The sequence below is a fragment of the Pleurodeles waltl genome, chromosome 9 (assembly GCF_031143425.1).
Source record: "Pleurodeles waltl isolate 20211129_DDA chromosome 9, aPleWal1.hap1.20221129, whole genome shotgun sequence".
Taxonomy (NCBI): Eukaryota; Metazoa; Chordata; class Amphibia; order Caudata; family Salamandridae; genus Pleurodeles; species Pleurodeles waltl.
The window spans coordinates 6,738,167-6,758,092 of NC_090448.1; the positions used below are offsets into that span (position 1 = coordinate 6,738,167).

Below are 19,926 nucleotides of genomic sequence, written 5' to 3' on the forward strand. Positions count from 1 at the left end.
GAAAATGCTCACAGCCAGGGACACAACATTCATACCCAAATGCACAATACAGTTTAAAAAAAAATATTTAAGACATCTTAAGGTCAATCAGCACATTTGGCTCTGGCATGGATTGCGGTCCCTTCGGCACAATTACTGGTAACTTGACGCAGTGGTGTTCCCTCATGGTTGTAGTAGCATTCCATTTTTTAAGCCTCACTCGACATCTAACCTCTAACGACCCTCCAACTTTGCTTGGCGAGGACGGCATTGCTCTCTTTAGAATGGGGCCAAGCTGTGTCCTTGCAAAGGGCTCTACCAAGATCAAAAACATCCCTCAACCACAAGCTTCCTTCTGGTAAATGGACCCTTCAAGGCATCCAATCATCATGAATATCACATCCTGATCCTTCCAGAGAAGATCTTCAAGAAATAATGACCCTTCTAGACACCCCCTCCTCGTTCCCCACGACCGTCGAATCTGGCTGCACCCAGACATCCTGGGTTCAGACTGTAGGATCAAGAGCTGCTCAACCTCTCAACAAATCTGGCAGAAACACACACCACATTAAGGAGCATTCTTCACAAACACGCACATGAACCATAAACAACTTTAGGTACTTGGGCACAGCCATTGGGTTTGTCCATTTTTGCCTTTGTCCCCCCTTCATCAAAATACCTGTGCAGAGATCTCCCCAAAAGCCACTACATGGAGCTGAAAACCTTGTAACTGGTTACTGCACCAGCTGGTGGCTTGGGTGTCCTTATCGAATCCCACAACTTATACCTGTTGAGTCACCAGAACTATTTCTTGATAACACATGGTTACAGTTGGGTTTAACCACATACATTAACAAGGGGTTGTGCGCTTAGTTGACCTAACCCAAACTTAACTCAGTCTTGAAGAAGGGACCAGTGTGATCCAGCAAAGATGAAACCTATTGCTTCATTGCTGGGGTTCACACTGCGTACATACAAGCATGAGTGAAAGAAAAGCCTGCTGCCACCCCTCTCACGCGAACACCCCCAGACTTCAGTAACCCGCCACAAGGGCTCCCCACTTACATACAAATGGAAGTGTAGAAAGTGAGAGAAGACTTTGGGTGCCGCGACGGGGAAGTGCGCCAGCAATGCCTGCAGGTAGGCCTCCAGCTCCTTCCGTCTCTTCTCCACCAGGCTCTTGGAATTCTTTCCAATCATCTTTTTTGGAGGCAGAAGATTTTTGTCAATTCTCTTTTCTGCACTGAGCTGAAAAGTAAACATGAAAAAGGGATTAGTGGCCAGAAGTGAGAGGAAGAGCCTGCCTTGGGACCAGAGAGGGAATAGGGAAGGGAACAGAGGGAGCATGGGTCCGGCAAACAAGGCCCACTCGGTGGGTTACGAGTTCTAGGATGTGATCATCTAGATTTTAAGTCTGATTGCGGTAGTGGGCTGGAGTTATATTTCTCAAGTGTCAGTGGTTTCAATATTTTATTTCTATTTTAGCAATCGCTAATTAATAATTATGTAGAAATTAGTCAATTGATTTCGTTTCATATTTTTGGTGTCAAAAACAGTGAACTTTCCTATTGCGGTGAAGTAGATCCGGAGGAGATCTGTGCTCCATTTGGGGCTTTGGAGGTGTTTTTCATGGTGTTTCAGTTTGAATGAACACTACCCAATGAATAACCAACTGCACAGGTGACATTCTTGTGATTTGGAACTGGTTCAGCACACACTATATAAAGTAGTTGTTGTGTCATACGGGTTTTGTTGAACTCGTTTTGGAGGTTTGTGCTGCAACGCTAGTCTTCACCTTTGAGGTAAATAGTCGATGTGCAGGGATACTGTAGATTTTTCCTAACAGTCGATCATGTGCTTGTCATATGTGGAATTTCAGGTTAATTTGCAGTTTTAGATTAAACAGTGTAAGTTAAAGTATAACTGACAACGAAATTAGGGATTTGCAAAGTGAAGGGCAGGCTTGTCCTATAGACTCGATGTGCATATTGATTTTTTTTATTTTCTTTCTCTCAGTTTAAATATGTAATTTGGGTTATTTCAATGGGTATTGGGATTTTGCCTCAATATTTCTTTCATGGGTAGATGTGCCCACTGACCTCTAGGTGGAGAGGTAACTAGGATATGCAATAATAAATGCCAGTTGTGTTTACAGTGAGGTCTTGAGGCAGCTTACATGTCCATGGCTGTTTAACCTATGCAGATTAATTGAGTGGGGGCATGTTATTGGAGATGGAGTGGTAATATGTGCCAGATATATACTATATTGTGGTGTTTTGCGGTAATTCAATTGTTTTTGAATGTCGAGTTCATGTTGCTAATGTATAACCTTTGTGATGGTTAGGGGACCAGGGCAATGAATGTAGATTCAGAACAAGAATGCTTGTAGTATCCGATATTAGTATCGGCTGCTGTAGAATTGATGGATCGGTGTAGTGAATTTTTATGTCGTCATAGCTGGGATAAATTTCACTGGCTCTTTTAAGATGTCACGTATGGCAATGGATAGGTCACCCACGCCCTCGTCAGCGGCAGACTGGACTACGGCAACGCACTCTACGTGGGAACAACGGCCAAGCTCCAGAGAAAACTTCAGCACATCCAAAACGCCTCTGCACGACTCATACTCAACATCCCTCGCCACAAACACATCTCAGCCCACATCAGAGACCTCCAATGGCTCCCCGTCAACAGGATCATCTTCAAACTCCTAACTCACGCTCGCAAAGCTCTCCACCACGCCGGACCAACCTACCTCAATGAGCGTATCAACTTCCGTCCGACACATCAGCTCCGCTCCACCAACCTCGCCACCGTCCCCTGCATCCACCGTACCACAGCCGGCGGCAGATCCTTCTCCCACCTCGCCGCCAAGACCTGGAACTCCCTCCCCGTCAACCTACGCCGGACCCAGGATCTCCCGACCTTCAGGAAGCACCTCAAGACCTGGCTCTTCGAGCAGTAGCCCCCTTCACCCCCAGCGCCTTGACACCCTACTGGGTGAGCAGCGCGCTTAACAAATTACTGATTGATATGTACAGTCTCTGATGTATTTGAAAAGATTAATAAAAGTATGGGTATGTCTGAACAAAGGTTTTGATTGTTTCAATACTATATTTTCTGTGAATATGTAAGTGGCGCAGGGGACTGATATACCTACATTTGTTTTCTTATTCAGGCCCTTTATGAGTTATCAATTAGGGTTGATGAGTTTTGTTGCGGATTGCGAAGTATTCACTTTAAGTTAAGACGGTTGTGGTGGTTTGTTTTTGACCGGAGTGTGTTAATTATACATGTTTGGATTTATTTTCAGGTGTATTTGGGCAAGATATATTCAAATTAAGAATTAAGGTGCTTCTGCTTAGGTGTATTTTGTTGAATATTTCTTCATTAATAAGGCCTTTTGAAGTTGCGCCATGTTTTCCTTTTGCTCATTAGTGGTCGATGCACAGGCAGAGTGATATACTGACCTCCGTCTCTCCATTTTGCCATTATTATTGATCTTTTGTGCTAGAAATCAGTTAATGCTTCCTATGACCTAATATCTAGAAGACATTTTGCAAGATAGATTGTTAGTTGAAGAATTTAGGTCTGAATTCAATGTGTCATTCTTTCTCAGGAGTTATTTTAACTTTGTGTTGCGTTTTAAATATGTTTTGTTTTTGTTTCCATCTTTGTATAGACCTGAAGAAGCAGACTTTATCGAAACACGTGTTGGCAACTTCAGCTACTTCAAGTGGATGGATAATTTTGGCAACTTTAATATATGATGTACATGCTATGAATACTATAGGTGCATTTCACTGCTGAAAATGTTATATAGGAAATAATTCTCATGATCAGAGAGATGATAGTGATTTGTAGTGTCTTCATACCATGGATTTGTATTAATTGAATAACAATTATTTTTTTAATGATCTAAAATTTCTGGCTTATTTATTTTGTTCTTTGTGCAAATGTTTCTGGTATTTAGTTTTTCGCCCCACAACTCTGTGGCATAAGGCAGGCAGATGTGCAGCACCTATCAATCCAACCAAATACACAGCAGCTTAAGGAGGTAAAATCAGGGTGCCTCTAAGAACACATGTGGGAAGAGGCACCGCAGCCCTCTGTAAGACGTGGGACCGCGGCCCTTCCCGTACACCTCTGTAGTACAAGAGGCACCGCAGCCCTCCGTAAAACATGGGACTGCTGCCCTTCCCGCACACCTCTGTAGTACAGGAGGCACCGCAGCCCTCCGTAAGACGTGGGACTGCGGCCCTTCCCGCTGACCTCCGTAGTACAAGAGGCACCGCAGCCCTCCGTAAGACGTGGGACCGCGGCCCTTCCCGCAGACCTCCGTAGTACAAGAGGCACCGCAGCCCTCCGTAAGAAGTGGGACCGCGGCCCTTCGACACACCTCCGTAGTACAGGAGGCACCGCAGCCCTCCGTAAGACGTGGGACCGCGGCTCTTCCCGCAGACCTCTGTAGTACAAGAGGCACCGCAGCCCTCCGTAAAACATGGGACTGCTGCCCTTCCCGCACACCTCTGTAGTACAGGAGGCACCGCAGCCCTCCGTAAGATGTGGGACTGCGGCCCTTCCCGCTGACCTCCATAGTACAAGAGGCACCGCAGCCCTCCGTAAGACGTGGGACCGCGGCCCTTCCCACAGACCTCCGTAATACAAGAGGCACCGCAGCCCTCCGTAAGACGTGGGACCACGGCCCTTCCCGCAGACCTCTGTAGTACAAGAGGCACTGCAGCCCTCCGTAAGACATGGGACTGCGGCCCTTCCCGCAGACCTCCGTAGTACAAGAGGCACCGCAGCCCTCCGTAAGAAGTGGGACCGCGGCCCTTCGACACACCTCCGTAGTACAGGAGGCACCGCAGCCCTCCGTAAGACGTGGGACCGCAGCTCTTCCCGCAGACCTCTGCAGTACAAGAGGCACCGCAGCCCTCTGTAAGACGTGGGACTGCAGCCCTTCCCGCACACCTCTGTAGTACAAGAGGCACTGCAGCCCTCCGTAAGACATGGGACTGCAGCCCTTCCCGCACACCTCTGTAGTACAAGAGGCACCACAGACCTCCGTAAGACGTGGGACCGCGGCCCTTCTCGCAGACCTCTGTAGTACAAGAGGCACCGTAGCCCTCCGTAAGACGTGGGACCGCGGCCCTTCCCGCAGACCTCTGCAGTACAAGAGGCACCGCAGCCCTCTGAACTGTAGGAGTCAACAACATGAGCCGAGAGAGGAGGTGGCAAGGTCTGAGCCTGAAGACCAGGAGGAGTTCAGAACAGATCCTCCCAAGAAGTTGTCCAAGTGTACAGTTTTATTTAACAGGCTTGAGGCTTTTCAAGGTCACTAAGCCCCTGGATGAGAAGTAGCAGCATTGGTACTCTGAATGAGTAACCGAGTGGATGAAGCCCCTGGATCAGAAGTAGCAAACTCAGTACTCCCAATGAGTAACTCCGAGGGGATGAAGCCCCTGGATCAGAAATAGCAGCATCAATACTCCAAGAGAGTAACTCAGAGGATGAAGCCTCTGGATCAGAAGTAGCAGCATCAGTACTCCAAGAGGGTAACTCTGAGGGGATGAAGCCCCTGGATCAGAAATGAAAGTATCAGATACAGAGAAGAGTAACTTGGAGAGCATAAACCACAAATGTAATGCTTTGACAGGTAAAATGTGGATGAGACAGTAGATATAGTGTCGATAGAATGATTATGAATTCTATTCAGAATGTGTTACTTTCCTTGGGCTGCGCAGTCACAAGTGCTGAGGCGCCTCCCTGAGGTGGGGTCACATGCATGGAGGGTGAGTAAACACATGCAGGAGGTACTGAGAGTGAGATGTGCAACGTCAGTCCTTTATAGAGTGGGACTCAAACTGCTAAACAATGTTTTACTCCTAAAGTGCTGTGAAGGGGAGAGCGAGTTATTGGAAATGAGTGAGTGACACTGAATGTGCCTGCACCAGAGAGCATTAATCCTGGTGAATACTCGCAAAACAGGGGGAGGAGGGGAATTTCACAGCCCCTGCCGGTCATACCCATCTAGTCTGACATCCAACCACACATGTGTATCGTGCCTCACATAAAACACACACAAGGTCGGGCAGAGGGAGTAAGGATGCAGAATGGATGGATTTCACCAGTGAGAGCAGATAAGCTGCCTCCCCAAAGATGGCTACAGGCCGCAAGGGATACATGCAGTGGGCTGTGCCCCTAAATGAATGATTCAGCGTCTCCTCAGTCTAGTTAGAGGGGACAGGACCCACCACGGACTATGGCAGGGGTACTCTCCAAAGGTATCCTTTGGCCAACAGAGCATAATGTGTTACTGTGGGAGGTCGGAAAGTCATGGAGCAGCTCCTGTGATCTCATAGGACACTGATCTCGCTCGGGGAGGTTGGGGTGGTGTAGAGGTTGCGTGGTGGTGGTTGTTTGATGAAGAAGCTCCTGTGATCTCACAGGACACTGAACCTGCTCATGGAGCTTGAGGTGGTGGCTGTTTGATGGAATAGACCATGTGATCTCACAGGACACTGAACCTGCTCTTGCTTGTGGAACTTGGGGTGGTGTAGAGGTTGCGTGGTGGTGGTTGTTGATGGAGTAGAGCCTGTGATCTCACAGGACACTGAACCCGCTCTTGCTTGCGGATGTTGGGGTGGTGTAGAGGTTGTCTGGTGGTGGTTGTTTGATGGAGTACAGCATGTGATCTCATAGGACACTGAACCAGCTCTTGCTGGTGGAGGTTGGGATGATGTAGAGGTTGTCTGGTGGTGGTTGTTTGATGGAGTAGGGCCTGTGATCTCATAGGACACTGATCGCGCTCTTGCTTGCAGAGATGAGCTTCAGGGGTTGTGGTGTGGTGGTTGTTTGATGTTGTAGAGCCTATGATCTCACACGACACTGAACCCGCTCTTCCTTGCAGAGGTTGGGGTGTAAGGGTCACGTGGTGGTTTGATGTAGTACAGCCTATGATCTCACAGGACACTGAACCCGCTTTTGCTTGTGGCCGTTGGGGTGGTGTAGAGGTTTCATGGTGGTGGTGGTGGTTGTTGTTGGATGGAGTAGAGCTTATGATCTCGCAGGACCCTGAACCCACTCTTGCTTGTGGAGGTTGGGGTGATGTAGAGGTTGCGTGGTCGTGGTTGTTTGATGGAGTAGAGCCTATGATCTCACAGGACACTGAACCCGCTCTTGCTTGTGGACGTTGGGGTGGTGTAGAGGTTTCGTGGTGGTGGTGGTGGTGGTTGTTGTTTGTTGGAGTAGAACCTGTGATCCAATAAGACACTGAACCTGCTCTTGCTTGTGGAGGTTGGGGTGATGCAGAGGCTGCGTGGTGGTGGTTGTTTGATGGAGTAGAGCCTGTGATCTCATAGGACAATGATCTCGCTCTTGCTTGCAGAGGTTGGGTTGCAGGGGTTGTGTGGTGGTGATTGTTTGGAGTAGAGCCTGTGATCTCACAGGACACTGAACCTGCTCATGCTTGTGGAGCTTAGGGTGGTGGTTATTTGAGGGAGTAGAGTCTGATCTCATAAGACACTGATCTCGCTCTTCCTTGCAGAGGTTGGGGTGTAAGGGTCACGTGGTGGTTTGATGGAGTACAGCCTATGATCTCACAGGACACTGAACCCGCTCTTGCTTGTGGACGTTGGGGTGGTGCAGAGGTTTCGTGGTGGTGGTGGTTGTTGTTTGATGGAGTAGAGCTTATGATCTCACAGGACCCTAAACCCGCTCTTGCTTGTGGAGGTTGGGGTGATGTAGAGGTTGCGTGGTCGTGGTTGTTTGATGGAGTAGAGCCTGTGATCTCACAGGACACTGAACTCACTCTTGCTTGCGGAGGTTGGTTGTAGAGGTTGCGTGGTGGTGGTTGTTTGATGGAGTAGAGCCTGTGATCTCGTAGGACACTGAACCCGCACTTGCTTGTGGAGGTTGGGTGGTGTAGAGGTTGCGTGGTGGTGGTTGTTTGATGGAGTAAAGCCTGTGATCTCACAGGACACTGATCTTGCTCTTGCTTGCAAAGGTTGGGGTGCAGGGGTTGTGTGGTGGTGGTTGTTTGATGGAGTAGAGCCTTTGATCCAACAAGACACTGAACCCGCTCTTACTGGTGGAGGTTGGGGTGATGTAGAGGTTGTCTGGTGGCGGTTGTTTGATGGAGTAGAGTCTATGATCCCACAGGACACTGAACCCGCTCTTGCTTGTGGACGTTGGGGTGGTGTAGAGGTTATCTGGTGGTGGTTGTTTGCAGAGAGCAGCTCATGTCACGTCACAGGACACGGAACCTGCGCATGTTTGTGGCTGCAAGAAGTGGTAGAAGTTTCGCCCTTGAGCACAGTCGGTTCTCCCTGCTCTGCTGTTTGAAGCAGTTCACCCCCGCCTACAGGTAGCTCTGACAGCAGGAAGCTCTGGTGCATAATGTGCAGTAAGACTGGGGTCGAAAGGTACCTTGGCAGCACAGGGGCGGGCAACAGGCAAGAACTACATCTTTAAGCCGCTAATGGTAAACCTATTCATTTAATGCACGCATGGGCCACCTCCTGATGCAAAACCATCCCAGTTCTGCTGGATCCAGGGTTAGGGATGTCCAAGGTGCACTCTCGCCTGATCCTGAATGACCCAATCAACGATATTACAGACAGGATACCAAACATTCAGTCACTTGAATTCTAGGAGTTTAGCAAAAGAATTCCGATAGTTGGGTGTTTTGTTAACTCGCGATGGGCAACAGATTCACAAAAACGGCCGTTTCAGGTCTTGCATTCATACGGTTGTAAAGAACCATTGTAGATAGGCTGCACTGTGATATATAGATTAAGGTAGGATGAATAGATAAAATAAGGGTAGATCAGAACTGATAGCTCAGATAATAGATAAGGATGGCTACACTAAGATAGACAGATAGAAATTCAAACACTTTCCAATAGAGTCCGACAGATTCAGATTCTGACACAAAGGCGAGAGTCTGCTCACGATTGGATGGCTTCCCTGTCCATCTAGTTTCCTGCCCCCGCTCAGGGCTTTCCTCCATGTTCATTCATTTGTAATGCCCCTGGAGTATTGATTCTTTTCAAAGTTTCTGATTGGACAGCTTGGCTCTTTCCACAGGTGACGTGAGGGGACTATTTTTTCTTCTCAGTTTTAGTGCATCACTTTCACCATCCGAGTGTCTTCCCTCCCCTTCTCTCAGGCATTTTTTGAGAAAAGTTTCTAGATAAGTTTTCTGCGAGGACCAGCAGCTTCTTCCACGCAGATGTGGGCAGGCAGCACATAGTTTACTACTAATTTAGAGTGTGAAGATGGCTGTGGCCATCTAGGAAGGGTAAACTGATGCGTAAGACACCTTTACAGATCGCCACTGGAGCATTAGCATACATACACACGCCTGCACATACATGACCTTCCATCTCTGAACACGCTCTAAAAACCCATTCCAAGGCGGCGGCCACCATCCGCACACATGGACACCATCCTAGCATGGTTTTCTCAAAATAGAACAAAAGCATTCAAAGATGGCACTCTGGGCCTGTGCACAGACAGCCTTATTGTTTTATACTTTATCAATTAACTGGTCCCAGAAGGTCAGTTTTAGTCCAGCCCGAGGTACAGACCACGGGGACCACTATCGCGGACTCTACAAGCAAGGACTCCATATTCATAAAGTAAAGTCTTTCTTGTAACTATTATCTGAGCAGGGCTGCTCACTTTCCACCGCTGAGAAGCAGCTCAGGTCCTGAGTTACCTTCTCCTGGAGCTCGTGGAAGTCGCTGTAGCGATGTTTCACCGTCCACCGATGGCAGCCAACGCTCACCTCAATGATGTAGACCTGAAAAAGACAAAAATTACATCAAATTGAAGATCCAAGAAGTCAGAGCCTCATCAACACCACAGGCACGAGGCGCTACTGGTAGCAATGGTTGGGGGAGAGAGGGGGTTTAAAGCCATGCTGGCCACAGAGGCCCACAGCCCTCTGGCTCTTCAGTTTACTACTACTGGGCCATCTGGTCTCCCAAGTGTGTACCTTGTAGGAAAGTGCCCCTTTTGGTATGGTTACACCCTCCCCACCCCCCTACACACACACCTGATACTAACTTGACAGAGTGTGCTGGGATCCTGATAACCAGGCCCCAGCACCAGTGTTCTTTCACAAAAAATGTACCAGTTTCCACAATCTGCACACCCCGGCACACAGATAAGTCCCTTGTAAATGGTACCAAGGGCCCTTTGGCCAGGGAAGGTCTCTAAGGGCTGCAGCATGTCTTATGCCACCCTGGGGACCCCTCACTCAGCACATGCACACTGCCTCACACCTTGTATGTGCTGGTGGGGAGAAAGTGACTAAGTCGACATGGCACTCCCCTCAGAGTGCCATGCCAACCTCACACTGCCTGTGGCATAGGTAGGACACCACTCTAGCAGGCCTTACAGTACTAAGGCAGGGTGCACTATACCACAGGTGAGGGCATATGTGCATGAGCACTATGACCCTAGAGTGTCTAAGTCCATTCTTAGACATTGTAAGTGCAGGGTAGCCATATTGAGTACATGGGCTGGGAGTTTGCCATTACGAACTCCACAGCTCCATAATGGCAACACTGAATACTGGGAAGTTTGGCATCGAACTTCTCAGAATAATAAACCCACACTGATGGCAGTGTGGGATGTATTGTGAAATGCACCTAGAGGGCATCTTAGAGATACCCCCTGTATGTTAGCCAAACTGCTAGTGTAGGACTGACCAGTCTGTGCCAGCCTGCTACTTCCAGATGAGTTTCTGACCACATGCGGTGAGAGTCTTTGTGCTCTCTAAAAGTCAGAAACAAAGCCTGTCCTGGGTGGAGGTGTGACCTCCCCCCTCCAGAAACTGTAATACCTGGCAGTGCACCTCAAAGGCTCAAGCCTCTTGTTAAAGTGCCCCAGGGTACCCCACTCCTCCAGATAAAAGCCCCACTTTTGGCGGCAAGTCTGGCAGGAAAAGTAGGGAAAATAGGGAGGAGTGACAACCCCTAAGGTGTCCAGAGCTGAGGTGACGCACCCCCCCTCCCTGCAGAATCCTCCATCTTGGTTGGAGAACAGGGACCAATAAGGTTAGGTTTGTGTCCCCCCCTCTCCAAAGGGAGTGGACACAAAAGTGTGTAGTCACCTTCAGGGACAGTAGCCATTGACTACTGCCCTCTTAACCCTGTAACGCCCTTAAATCCAGGATTTAAGGGCCTCCCTGAACCTAGCTCACCAGATTCCTGGTGACCTGATGAGAAAGAAGGACTGCTAAGCTGAACCCCGAGCAGAGAAGAAGGAAGATGCAAACAGACTCGGCCTCAGCCCCAACGGCCTGTCTGCTGCTTCAAAGAGGCTGCATCCTGTGGGACCAGTGACCTCTGCCAAGCTCCAGAGGACTTCCATGCACCCAAAAGGACCAAGAACTCCCATGGACAGCGGCCCTGTCCAAGAAGAAACTACAACCACGGGACTCCAGGGCCTCCCCTGATCAGTCAGTCCTGACCACTCTGCACCCAACGCTTGTGGCCCAACCAGCTAGAGAGTCCCCAAGCGATTGTGAGCAAGTGCCCACCCTGGGTTGACCTCTCCACGACGACGCCTGTAGATGGAATCCCGAGGACCCCCCCTGACCGCGAAATCTCCAGACAAATATATCAGACACCTAAAAGTCCACTGCATCTGCAACCCCAAGGCCTTGGTGAACCCGTCCTCCGGTGCAGCTACGTTCAGCAGGGGGCCATCCTCCGTGTCCAGCCTGTGGTTTGTCCAATTTGATCCCCTGGACCTCGTCTGCAGCCTCCGAGTGACCCCCCCAGGTCCCCTCATAGAAAAGCATTCGAAACTTGACGCCGTGTTTGCACCCAAGTCACAGGTACTTACCTGCAGGCAGGCCTGATTCAGAGTGCCCCTAGTCTCCACACAAGCCCATGCTAAGTTTGCCTCAACTTTGACCTCTGCCCCCAGCCGGCCCAGTGTTGCTGGTGGTGGGTGTCTGGGGTTAACTTGAACCCCAACCTGTGGACTTCCTAACCCCCGGACACTGGAACTGTAAGTCAAGCACTTACCTGTAAATCGTACTAGCTTTTTTCCCCAGGAACTGTTTCTGAAAATTGCACTGTCAACTTTTAAAACAGATAATTGCCAATATTTCAAAAACTGTATAACTTAGCGATTTCAAAATATTGATACATGTGTGAAATACGAATCTAATGAAGTACTTACCTGCAACTTCAATATTGTGGTTTTAGAAATAAATTAAGAAAATATATTATTACAATATGAAAACCATTGGTCTGCAGTTAAATCATTGAGTGTGTGCTTCTTCTATTGTCTGTGTGTGTACAACAAATGCTTAACACTACCCTCTGATAAGCCTACTGCTCGGCCACACTACCACAAAAGAGAGCATTAGAATTATCTACTTTAGCCTCTGTTAAGCGTCTGGGGAACCCCTGGACTCTGTGCACACTATGTCTCATTTTGATATAGTACAGAGAGAGCCAGCTTCCTATATACATGAACCTAGGACTCCTGCAACGCATTCAATGAAACAGATCCCAGAACCAGTGCATGCTCAGAGCTCCTGCCACCCGCAGAGCACCTTGTCCACAGGTCACTGGGCCTCTCCTGGGGGCATTCAAAGGGCGGACGCTGGAGCAGGCCAGATCGATGCGTGGCCTTGTACCACTGTCCCACGTTTGATCATCACAGGTCAACTTATGCTGCAGAACATGACTATGGGATGAGAGCCCAGCCACAGTGGACAGGGATAACGGCTCACCACATGGACGGTAGTACAATAGGCGAGGTGGTCATAAGAGCCCCCCAGGCCCACCCCCTCTTCACCCCTACAGCAGACACCTACAATCCCTAGTGCTCTGCGGGAGCCAGTGTGAGCACCAATGTAGCAATGACTGAGTGTCCAGTCCTAAAGGGGACCGCCAGCACTATCTCCGATCACTCAGTTGACCAAGGCTACTGCCCAGCAGGAGGCAGAGGGACACTTACTGCTCCCATCACTCCACGCCCCCCTAGGCCCATCAGCCGCTTAGGACACATGAACACAAAATACTTGTCAAGAAACCTGTGAAGAGTCAGAGTGATGAGCTGTAGCAGGTCGCCCGGGGCTGTGATGCCAACCTCACGCCCTCCCTGTACGCACCATCTTCAGACCAATGCAATGCGTGAAACCTACAATATGGCAGACAGGAAGCTGAGAGGTTTTTAATGTGGTGGAGGCGGTTGGTTGTTGGTGGACTGGAGGTGATTGGTTGTTGGTGGTCGGGTGAAGGTGATTGGAGGTGGATCTGCTCTCAATAGGTTTCCATTGCTGGGAAATCCCAGTTGTAAGAGGAGTACTGGGCTCCGCCATTGTCAGTCTGAGTATTACCAACATTTGAAAAGTATCTTAGATGTCAGCAAACGTACAGCAACAGCTCACAATGCTTAACTGAAAACAACACACTGCCATCCCACAAGCTATACATAAATTCACGACGAGCCACAATGTAACCTTCACAGACCATAAAGAAACTCTTCACAAGCTACAATGTACATTAAAAAACTGTACACTCATCACAAGATACAATGTAACCTTCACAAACTGTAGTGTAACCTTCAGAAACTACAATGTAAACCCATCACAAGCTACAATGTAACCTTCACAAACTACAATGTAAACTCATCACAAGCTGCAGTGTAACCTTCACAAACTATAATGTAAACCCATCACAAGCTACAAGTTAACCTTCACAAACTATAATGTAAACCCATCACAAGCTACAATGTAACCTTCACAGACTATAATGTAAACTCATCACAAGCTAGAATGTAACCTTCACAAACTATAATGTAAACCCATCACAAGCTACAATGTAACCTTCACAAACTATAATGTAAACTCATCACAAGCTACAGAGTAACCTTCACAAACTATAATGTAAACCCATCACAAGCTACAATGTAACCTTCACAGACTATAATGTAAACTCATCACAAGCTGTAGTGTAACCTTCACAAACTATAATGTAAGCCCATCACAAGCTACAACTTAACCTTCAGGAGCCAAGCCGAGCCCAGTCTGCGGGGGGGGGGGGGGGGAGGGAATGGCCCTCCACAGCCCCAGTCTGCGGGTTGGGGGGGGGGAAATGGCCCTCCACAGCCCCAGTCTGCGGGTGGGGGGGGGGGGGGAAATGGCCCTCCACAGCCCCAGTCTGCGGGTGTGGGGGGGGGGGGAAATGGCCCTCCACAGCCCCAGTCTGCGGGTGGGGGGGGGGGGGAAATGGCCCTCCACAGCCCCAGTCTGCGGGTGAGGGGGGGAAATGGCTCTCCACAGGGGAAGGCCTTCCACAGCCCCAGTCTGCGGGGGGGGGGAGGCCCTCCACAGCCCCAGTCTGCGGGGGGAGGGGGAGGGGGGGGGGAGGCCCTCCACAGCCCCAGTCTGCGGGGGGGAGGGGGAGGGGGGGGGGAGGCCCTCCACAGCCCCAGTCTGCGGGGGGGGGGGGGGAGGGGGGGAAGGCCCTCCACAGCCCCAGTCTGCGGGGGGGGGAGGGGGGGGGGAAGGCCCTCCACAGCCCCAGTCTGCGGGGGGGGGAGGGGGGGGGAAGGCCCTCCACAGCCCCAGTCTGCGGGGGGGAGGGGGGGGGAAGGCCCTCCACAGCCCCAGTCTGCGGGTTGGGGGGGGGGGGGAAATGGCCCTCCACAGCCCCAGTCTGCGGGTGGGGGGGGGGGGGAAATGGCCCTCCACAGCCCCAGTCTGCGGGTGGGGGGGGGGGGGAAATGGCCCTCCACAGCCCCAGTCTGCGGGTGGGGGGGGGGGGAAATGGCCCTCCACAGCCCCAGTCTGCGGGTGAGGGGGGGAAATGGCTCTCCACAGGGGAAGGCCTTCCACAGCCCCAGTCTGCGGGGGGGGGGGGGTGGGGGGGGGGGAGGCCCTCCACAGCCCCAGTCTGCGGGGGGAGGGGGAGGGGGGGGGAGGCCCTCCACAGCCCCAGTCTGCGGGGGGAGGGGGAGGGGGGGGGAGGCCCTCCACAGCCCCAGTCTGCGGGGGGGGGGGGGGAGGGGGGGAAGGCCCTCCACAGCCCCAGTCTGCGGGGGGGAGGGGGGGGGAAGGCCCTCCACAGCCCCAGTCTGCGGGGGGGGGAGGGGGGGGGAAGGCCCTCCACAGCCCCAGTCTGCGGGGGGGAGGGGGGGGGGAAGGCCCTCCACAGCCCCAGTCTGCGGGGGGGGTTAATGGCCCTCCACAGCCCCAGTCTGCGGGGGGGGTTAATGGCCCTCCACAGTCCAGCCTGCAGGGGGCGATGGCTCTCCACAAGCCCTGCCAGCAAGCTGGGAGTTCGATGTTGACAGTTCTTGCTGGCATGGGTTGGCATTGCTTGGCAGAGACTTTGCATTACTATGCCAATAGGAGGCAGCTACAGGGACAACAGTCAGGTAACCAAGACCAGTGTCAAGGGTGGGAGGCCAGCCCGAGGCAGTGGGGGTCTGGGAGCAGCAGAAGGCCCGGCACAGCCCCAGGGCCAGAGCTCTTGGATGAACAAGGCAGTTAGAGGCTCCTCCCTCCAGGAGGCGTGAGCTGCTGTGTGCACCAGACCCAATCACCACTCAGGGGGCGGAGCCGGAAGCAGTCAAGAACAGGAAATGACGCCCGCTTGGCTGGAACAATGGATTCTTGCTAGAGGGGGGGAGAGTGAGGCCCCTGGTGAGAGGAGGGAGGGAGTGGAGGCCCCTGGTGAGAGGAGGAAGGGAGTGGAGGCCCCTGGTGAGAGGAGGGAGGGAGTGCAGGCCCCTGGTGAGAGGAGGGAGGGAGTGCAGGCCCCTGGTGAGAGGAGGAAGGGAGTGCAGGCCCCTGGTGAGAGGAGGAAGGGAGTGCAGGCCCCTGGTGAGAGGAGGAAGGGAGTGCAGGCCCCTGGTGAGAGGAGGGAGGGAGTGCAGGCCCCTGGTGAGAGGAGGGAGGGAGTGCAGGCCCCTGGTGAGAGGAGGGAGGGAGTGGGAAGGGACCAGGCAGGGGGGTCTGCACTGAAAGTTCACACAGGGGGGCCCATATAAAAGGCTGTTTGCAGGACCCGCAGATCTGAGGCGAGTTGGCCTAAACTTGAGTAAATTAAACAGCAAACTCTTAGCCATGTTGGGGCCTCAGCTGAAAGGACAGATGTTGCACAACACGTGGTTCTGTTTTACAATCACTTCTCTACAAAAAAAAAAGCAAAGGCTGTCTGGGGGGAAACCACATGGGCAGGAGGACGCCTGCGGCTGCAAACAGGAACAAGCATTTGCAATGCAACGGGTCTCGCGTTTGCTCATGTTAGAGCTGATAGTGTTGTAAACTCCTAACCCGACTTTTCATTGGTAAAGAAACCTATCAGCAAAAGTGCATTTATGTACTAACCGGAAAAAGTGCAATTAACTGTGTAACAGGGTCGATATTATGTAAAGCGCTCGACTTCTGCCGAGCGAGATCGCGCTGGGAAAATAGAGAAAAAGTAGTCCACAAGCCGGATGGAAAACAGCGAGCCGCGCATGTTTTCTGTACTTGGTCGATGCGCTCGAGGAGGGCTATGCACCGGAAAAGGCATGACGTATGCGCGCCTTCCACTAATGAAATCAAGCAGATTCTAAAAGGCAAGCCCACGAGCCAATGAAAGACACTGACATGACGTGGACGGGGCTGGGTCTCCGAGCCCTTTTTAATAACTAAAGCATCTCACTTAGCAAAACGCATGCGCAAGCGACGCAGACTCGACCCTAAAAACCATCAGTCTCTGGGTCAAGAAGAAAGTCTTGGGCTTGAAGGTAGATGGGAGGGCAGGGGGTACCATGGGGCAGGCTGGTTTGTTGTTCTGTGATGGCAGCAACCCACCACCCGCCCTGTGCCTCCCCTCACACCTAGAGGTGGTCAGACAGGCTGGTCTCAGATCCAACACGACTAGGACACCTAGCTTGGGGGGTAAGTTAGATCTGGGCCTTCACAGATTGTGCAGTTGGGGCCCAGGGAGCCTCCTCTGATTGCTGTTCCAAGTCTTACCTCTCTCGCGAGGCTTGTTTGCACAGTAAGCACGAGCCCTTCCTGTGAAAAGCAGCATTGTGGCTGTTAGTCACCGACTTTCACCTGGTGCCATCATCATTTCACCCATCTGGCACGGTTACTCCTAATAATACAGGTGCCCGACTCACATCAGCGCAAACGGACAGCCAGGTATACTGAAGGGTGTCCTCAAGGTGCTCGGGCAGGGAGCAGGCACACCTGTGTCCCCAAGTTCAGGAAACCCCAAGTTATGCTCATACATCCTTGGAAGCCAGGTGAGGACATGAGCACGGTCCTGTCAGAATCTTCCAGAAGTGGAGTTTACTCTCCTTTCTTTAAAGAGCTTCCAGCCAACAAGGGCTGCATTTGGCATCGTCGCCCCACTTCGAGGCTTAAAGTGTGGCACAGGAACCCCGAGATACCTCAGTCCCTCTTCCTCGTATTAGGCACCTCCAATGCAATATCTCAATATTACAAAATCAGACTGCTAAATGGTGCAACACGAACCCGACTGGAGGAATTCAGGTTCCGAGTCACAAAGAGCCTCAGCAGGTTCTCATTGTGAAGATTCCGCCAGGAGGGGAGAGCATCCGCCAGGAGGGCAAAGGGCAGAGTGTCCTCCAGGAGGGCAGATGGCATCTCGTCCGCCAGGAGGGCAGAGAGCAGAGTGTCAGCCAGGAGGGCAGAGTGTCAGCCAGGAGGGCAGAGCAGAGAGTCCGCCAAGAGGGCAGAGCAGAGAGTCCGCCAAGAGGGCAGAGCAGAGAGTCCGCCAAGAGGGCAGAGCAGAGAGTCCGCCAAGAGGGCAGAGAGCAGGGCAGAGCGTCCGCCAAGAGGGCAGAGAGCAGGGCAGAGCGTCCGCCAGGAGTGCAGAGAGCCTCTCGTTCGCCGGCAGGGCAGAGAGCAGGGCAGAGAGCAGGGCAGAGCGTCCGCCAGGAGGGCAGAGAGCAGGGCAGAGCGTCCGCCAGGAGGGCAGAGAGCAGGGCAGAGCGTCCGCCAGGAGGGCAGAGAGCAGGGCAGAGCGTCCTCCAAAAGACACCTTATTCTGGGAGTGGTGTTGACCCCTTGAGACTTACCCTCTGAACATTAGTCCTGTTTGCCTCATGCAATGGGAGGGCATTTTGTTGACGCTGAAAGGACCAGCAGCCTTATAGGAGGCTGGACTGGCTTGTAGTGGGTACCAAGGGGTACTTACACCTTGCACCAGGCCCAGGTATCCCTTATTAGTGTATAGGGTGTCTAGCAGCTTAGGCTGATATATAATGGTAGCTTAGCAGAGCAGCTTAGGCTGAACTAGGAGACGAGTGAAGCTCCTACAGTACCACTAGTGTCATATGCACAATATCATAAGAAAACACAATACACAGTTATACTAAAAATAAAGGTACTTTACTTTTGGCATATTGTCATAAAAATATCTCAGTGAGTACCCTCAGTATGAGGATAGCAAATATACACAAGATATATGTACACAATACCAAAATTATGCAGTAATAGCAAAAGGAAGTAATGCAAGCAATGAATAGTCACAATAGATTGCAATGAGAGCACATAGGTATAGGGGCAACACAAACCATATACTCCAAAAGTGGAATGCGAACCACGGATGGACCCCAAACCTATGTGAGCTTGTAGAGGGTCGCTGGGACTGTAAGAAAATAGTGAGGGTTAGAAAAATAGCCCACCCCAAGACCCTGAAAAGTAGGTGTAAAGTGCACCTAAGTTCCCCAAAGAGCACAGAAGTCATGATAGGGGAATTCTGCAAGGAAGATCAACACCAGCAATGCAACAATGATGGATTTCAGGACGAGAGTACCAGTGGAACAAGGGGACCAAGTCCAAGAGTCGCGACAAAGTCGAGATTAGGCAGATGCCCAGGAAATACCAGCTGAGGGTGCAAAGAAGCTGCCACCGGATGGTAGAAGCTGTGGATTCTGCAAGAACGAAGAGGACTAGGAACTTCCCCTATGGAGGATGGATGTCACACGTCGTGAAGAAGCTTGCAGAGGTGTTCCCACGCAGAAAGACCGCAAACAAGCCTTGCTAGCTGCAAGGGTCGCAGTTAGGGTTTTTGGATGCTGCTGTGGCCCAGGAGGGACCAGGATGTCGCCAATTGCTTGAGGAGACAGAGGGGGCGCCCAGCAAGACAAGGAGCCCTCTCAGAAGCAAGCAGCACCCTCAGAAGTGCCAGAACAGGCACTACGAAGAGGAGTGAACCGGATCTCTCCCAAAGTCACAAAAGAAGATCCCACGACGCCGGAGGACAACTCAGGAGGTTGTGCACTGCAGGTTAGAGTGTCGGGGACCCAGGCTTGGCTGTGCACAAAGGAAGTCCTGGAAGAGTGCACAGGAGCCGGAGCAGCTGCAAATCACGAGGTACCCAGCAATGCAGTCTAGTGTGGTGAGGCAAGGACTTACCTCCACCAAACTTGGACTGAAGAGTCACTGGACTGTGGGAGTCACTTGGACAGAGTTGCTGAGTTCCAGGGACCACGCTCGTCGTGCTGAGAGGGGACCCAGAGGACCGGTGATGCAGTCTTTTGTTGCCTGCGGTTGCAGGGGGAAGATTCTGTCGACCCACAGGAGATTTCTTCAGAGCTTCTAGTGCAGAGAGGAGGCAGACTACCCCCACAGCATGCACCACCAGGAAAACAGTCGAGATGGCGGCCGGATCAGCGATACAAGGTTGTAGTAGTCGTATTTGCTACTTTGTTGCGGTTTTGCAGGCGTCCAGAGCAGTCAGCGGTCGATTCCTTGGCAGAAGGTGAAGAGAGAGATGCAGAGGTACTCTGATGAGCTCTTGCATTCGTTATCTAAAGAATTCCCCAAAGCAGAGACCCTAAATAGCCAGAAAAGGAGGTTTGGCTACCTAGGAAGGAGGATAGGCTAGCAACACAGGTAAGAGCCTATCAGAAGGAGTCTCTGACGTCACCTGCTGGCACTGG

At 51.5% G+C, this 19,926-nt stretch overlaps 1 protein-coding gene across 4 annotated transcripts in view; it reads right to left on the minus strand.

Moving 5' to 3' along the window:
• NISCH (nischarin) overlaps positions 1-19,926 on the minus strand; it is a 246,820-nt gene that overhangs the window by 210,372 nt on the left and 16,522 nt on the right. For all 4 annotated transcript variants that reach the window (XM_069206092.1, XM_069206093.1, XM_069206095.1 and 1 more), the window contains exons 2-3: positions 9,704-9,787; positions 1,045-1,227 (exon numbers count right to left, since the gene is read on the minus strand). In XM_069206092.1, coding sequence (XP_069062193.1) covers positions 1,045-1,227; positions 9,704-9,787 — 267 coding nt within the window. The remainder of the gene's footprint in view (positions 1-1,044; positions 1,228-9,703; positions 9,788-19,926) is intronic.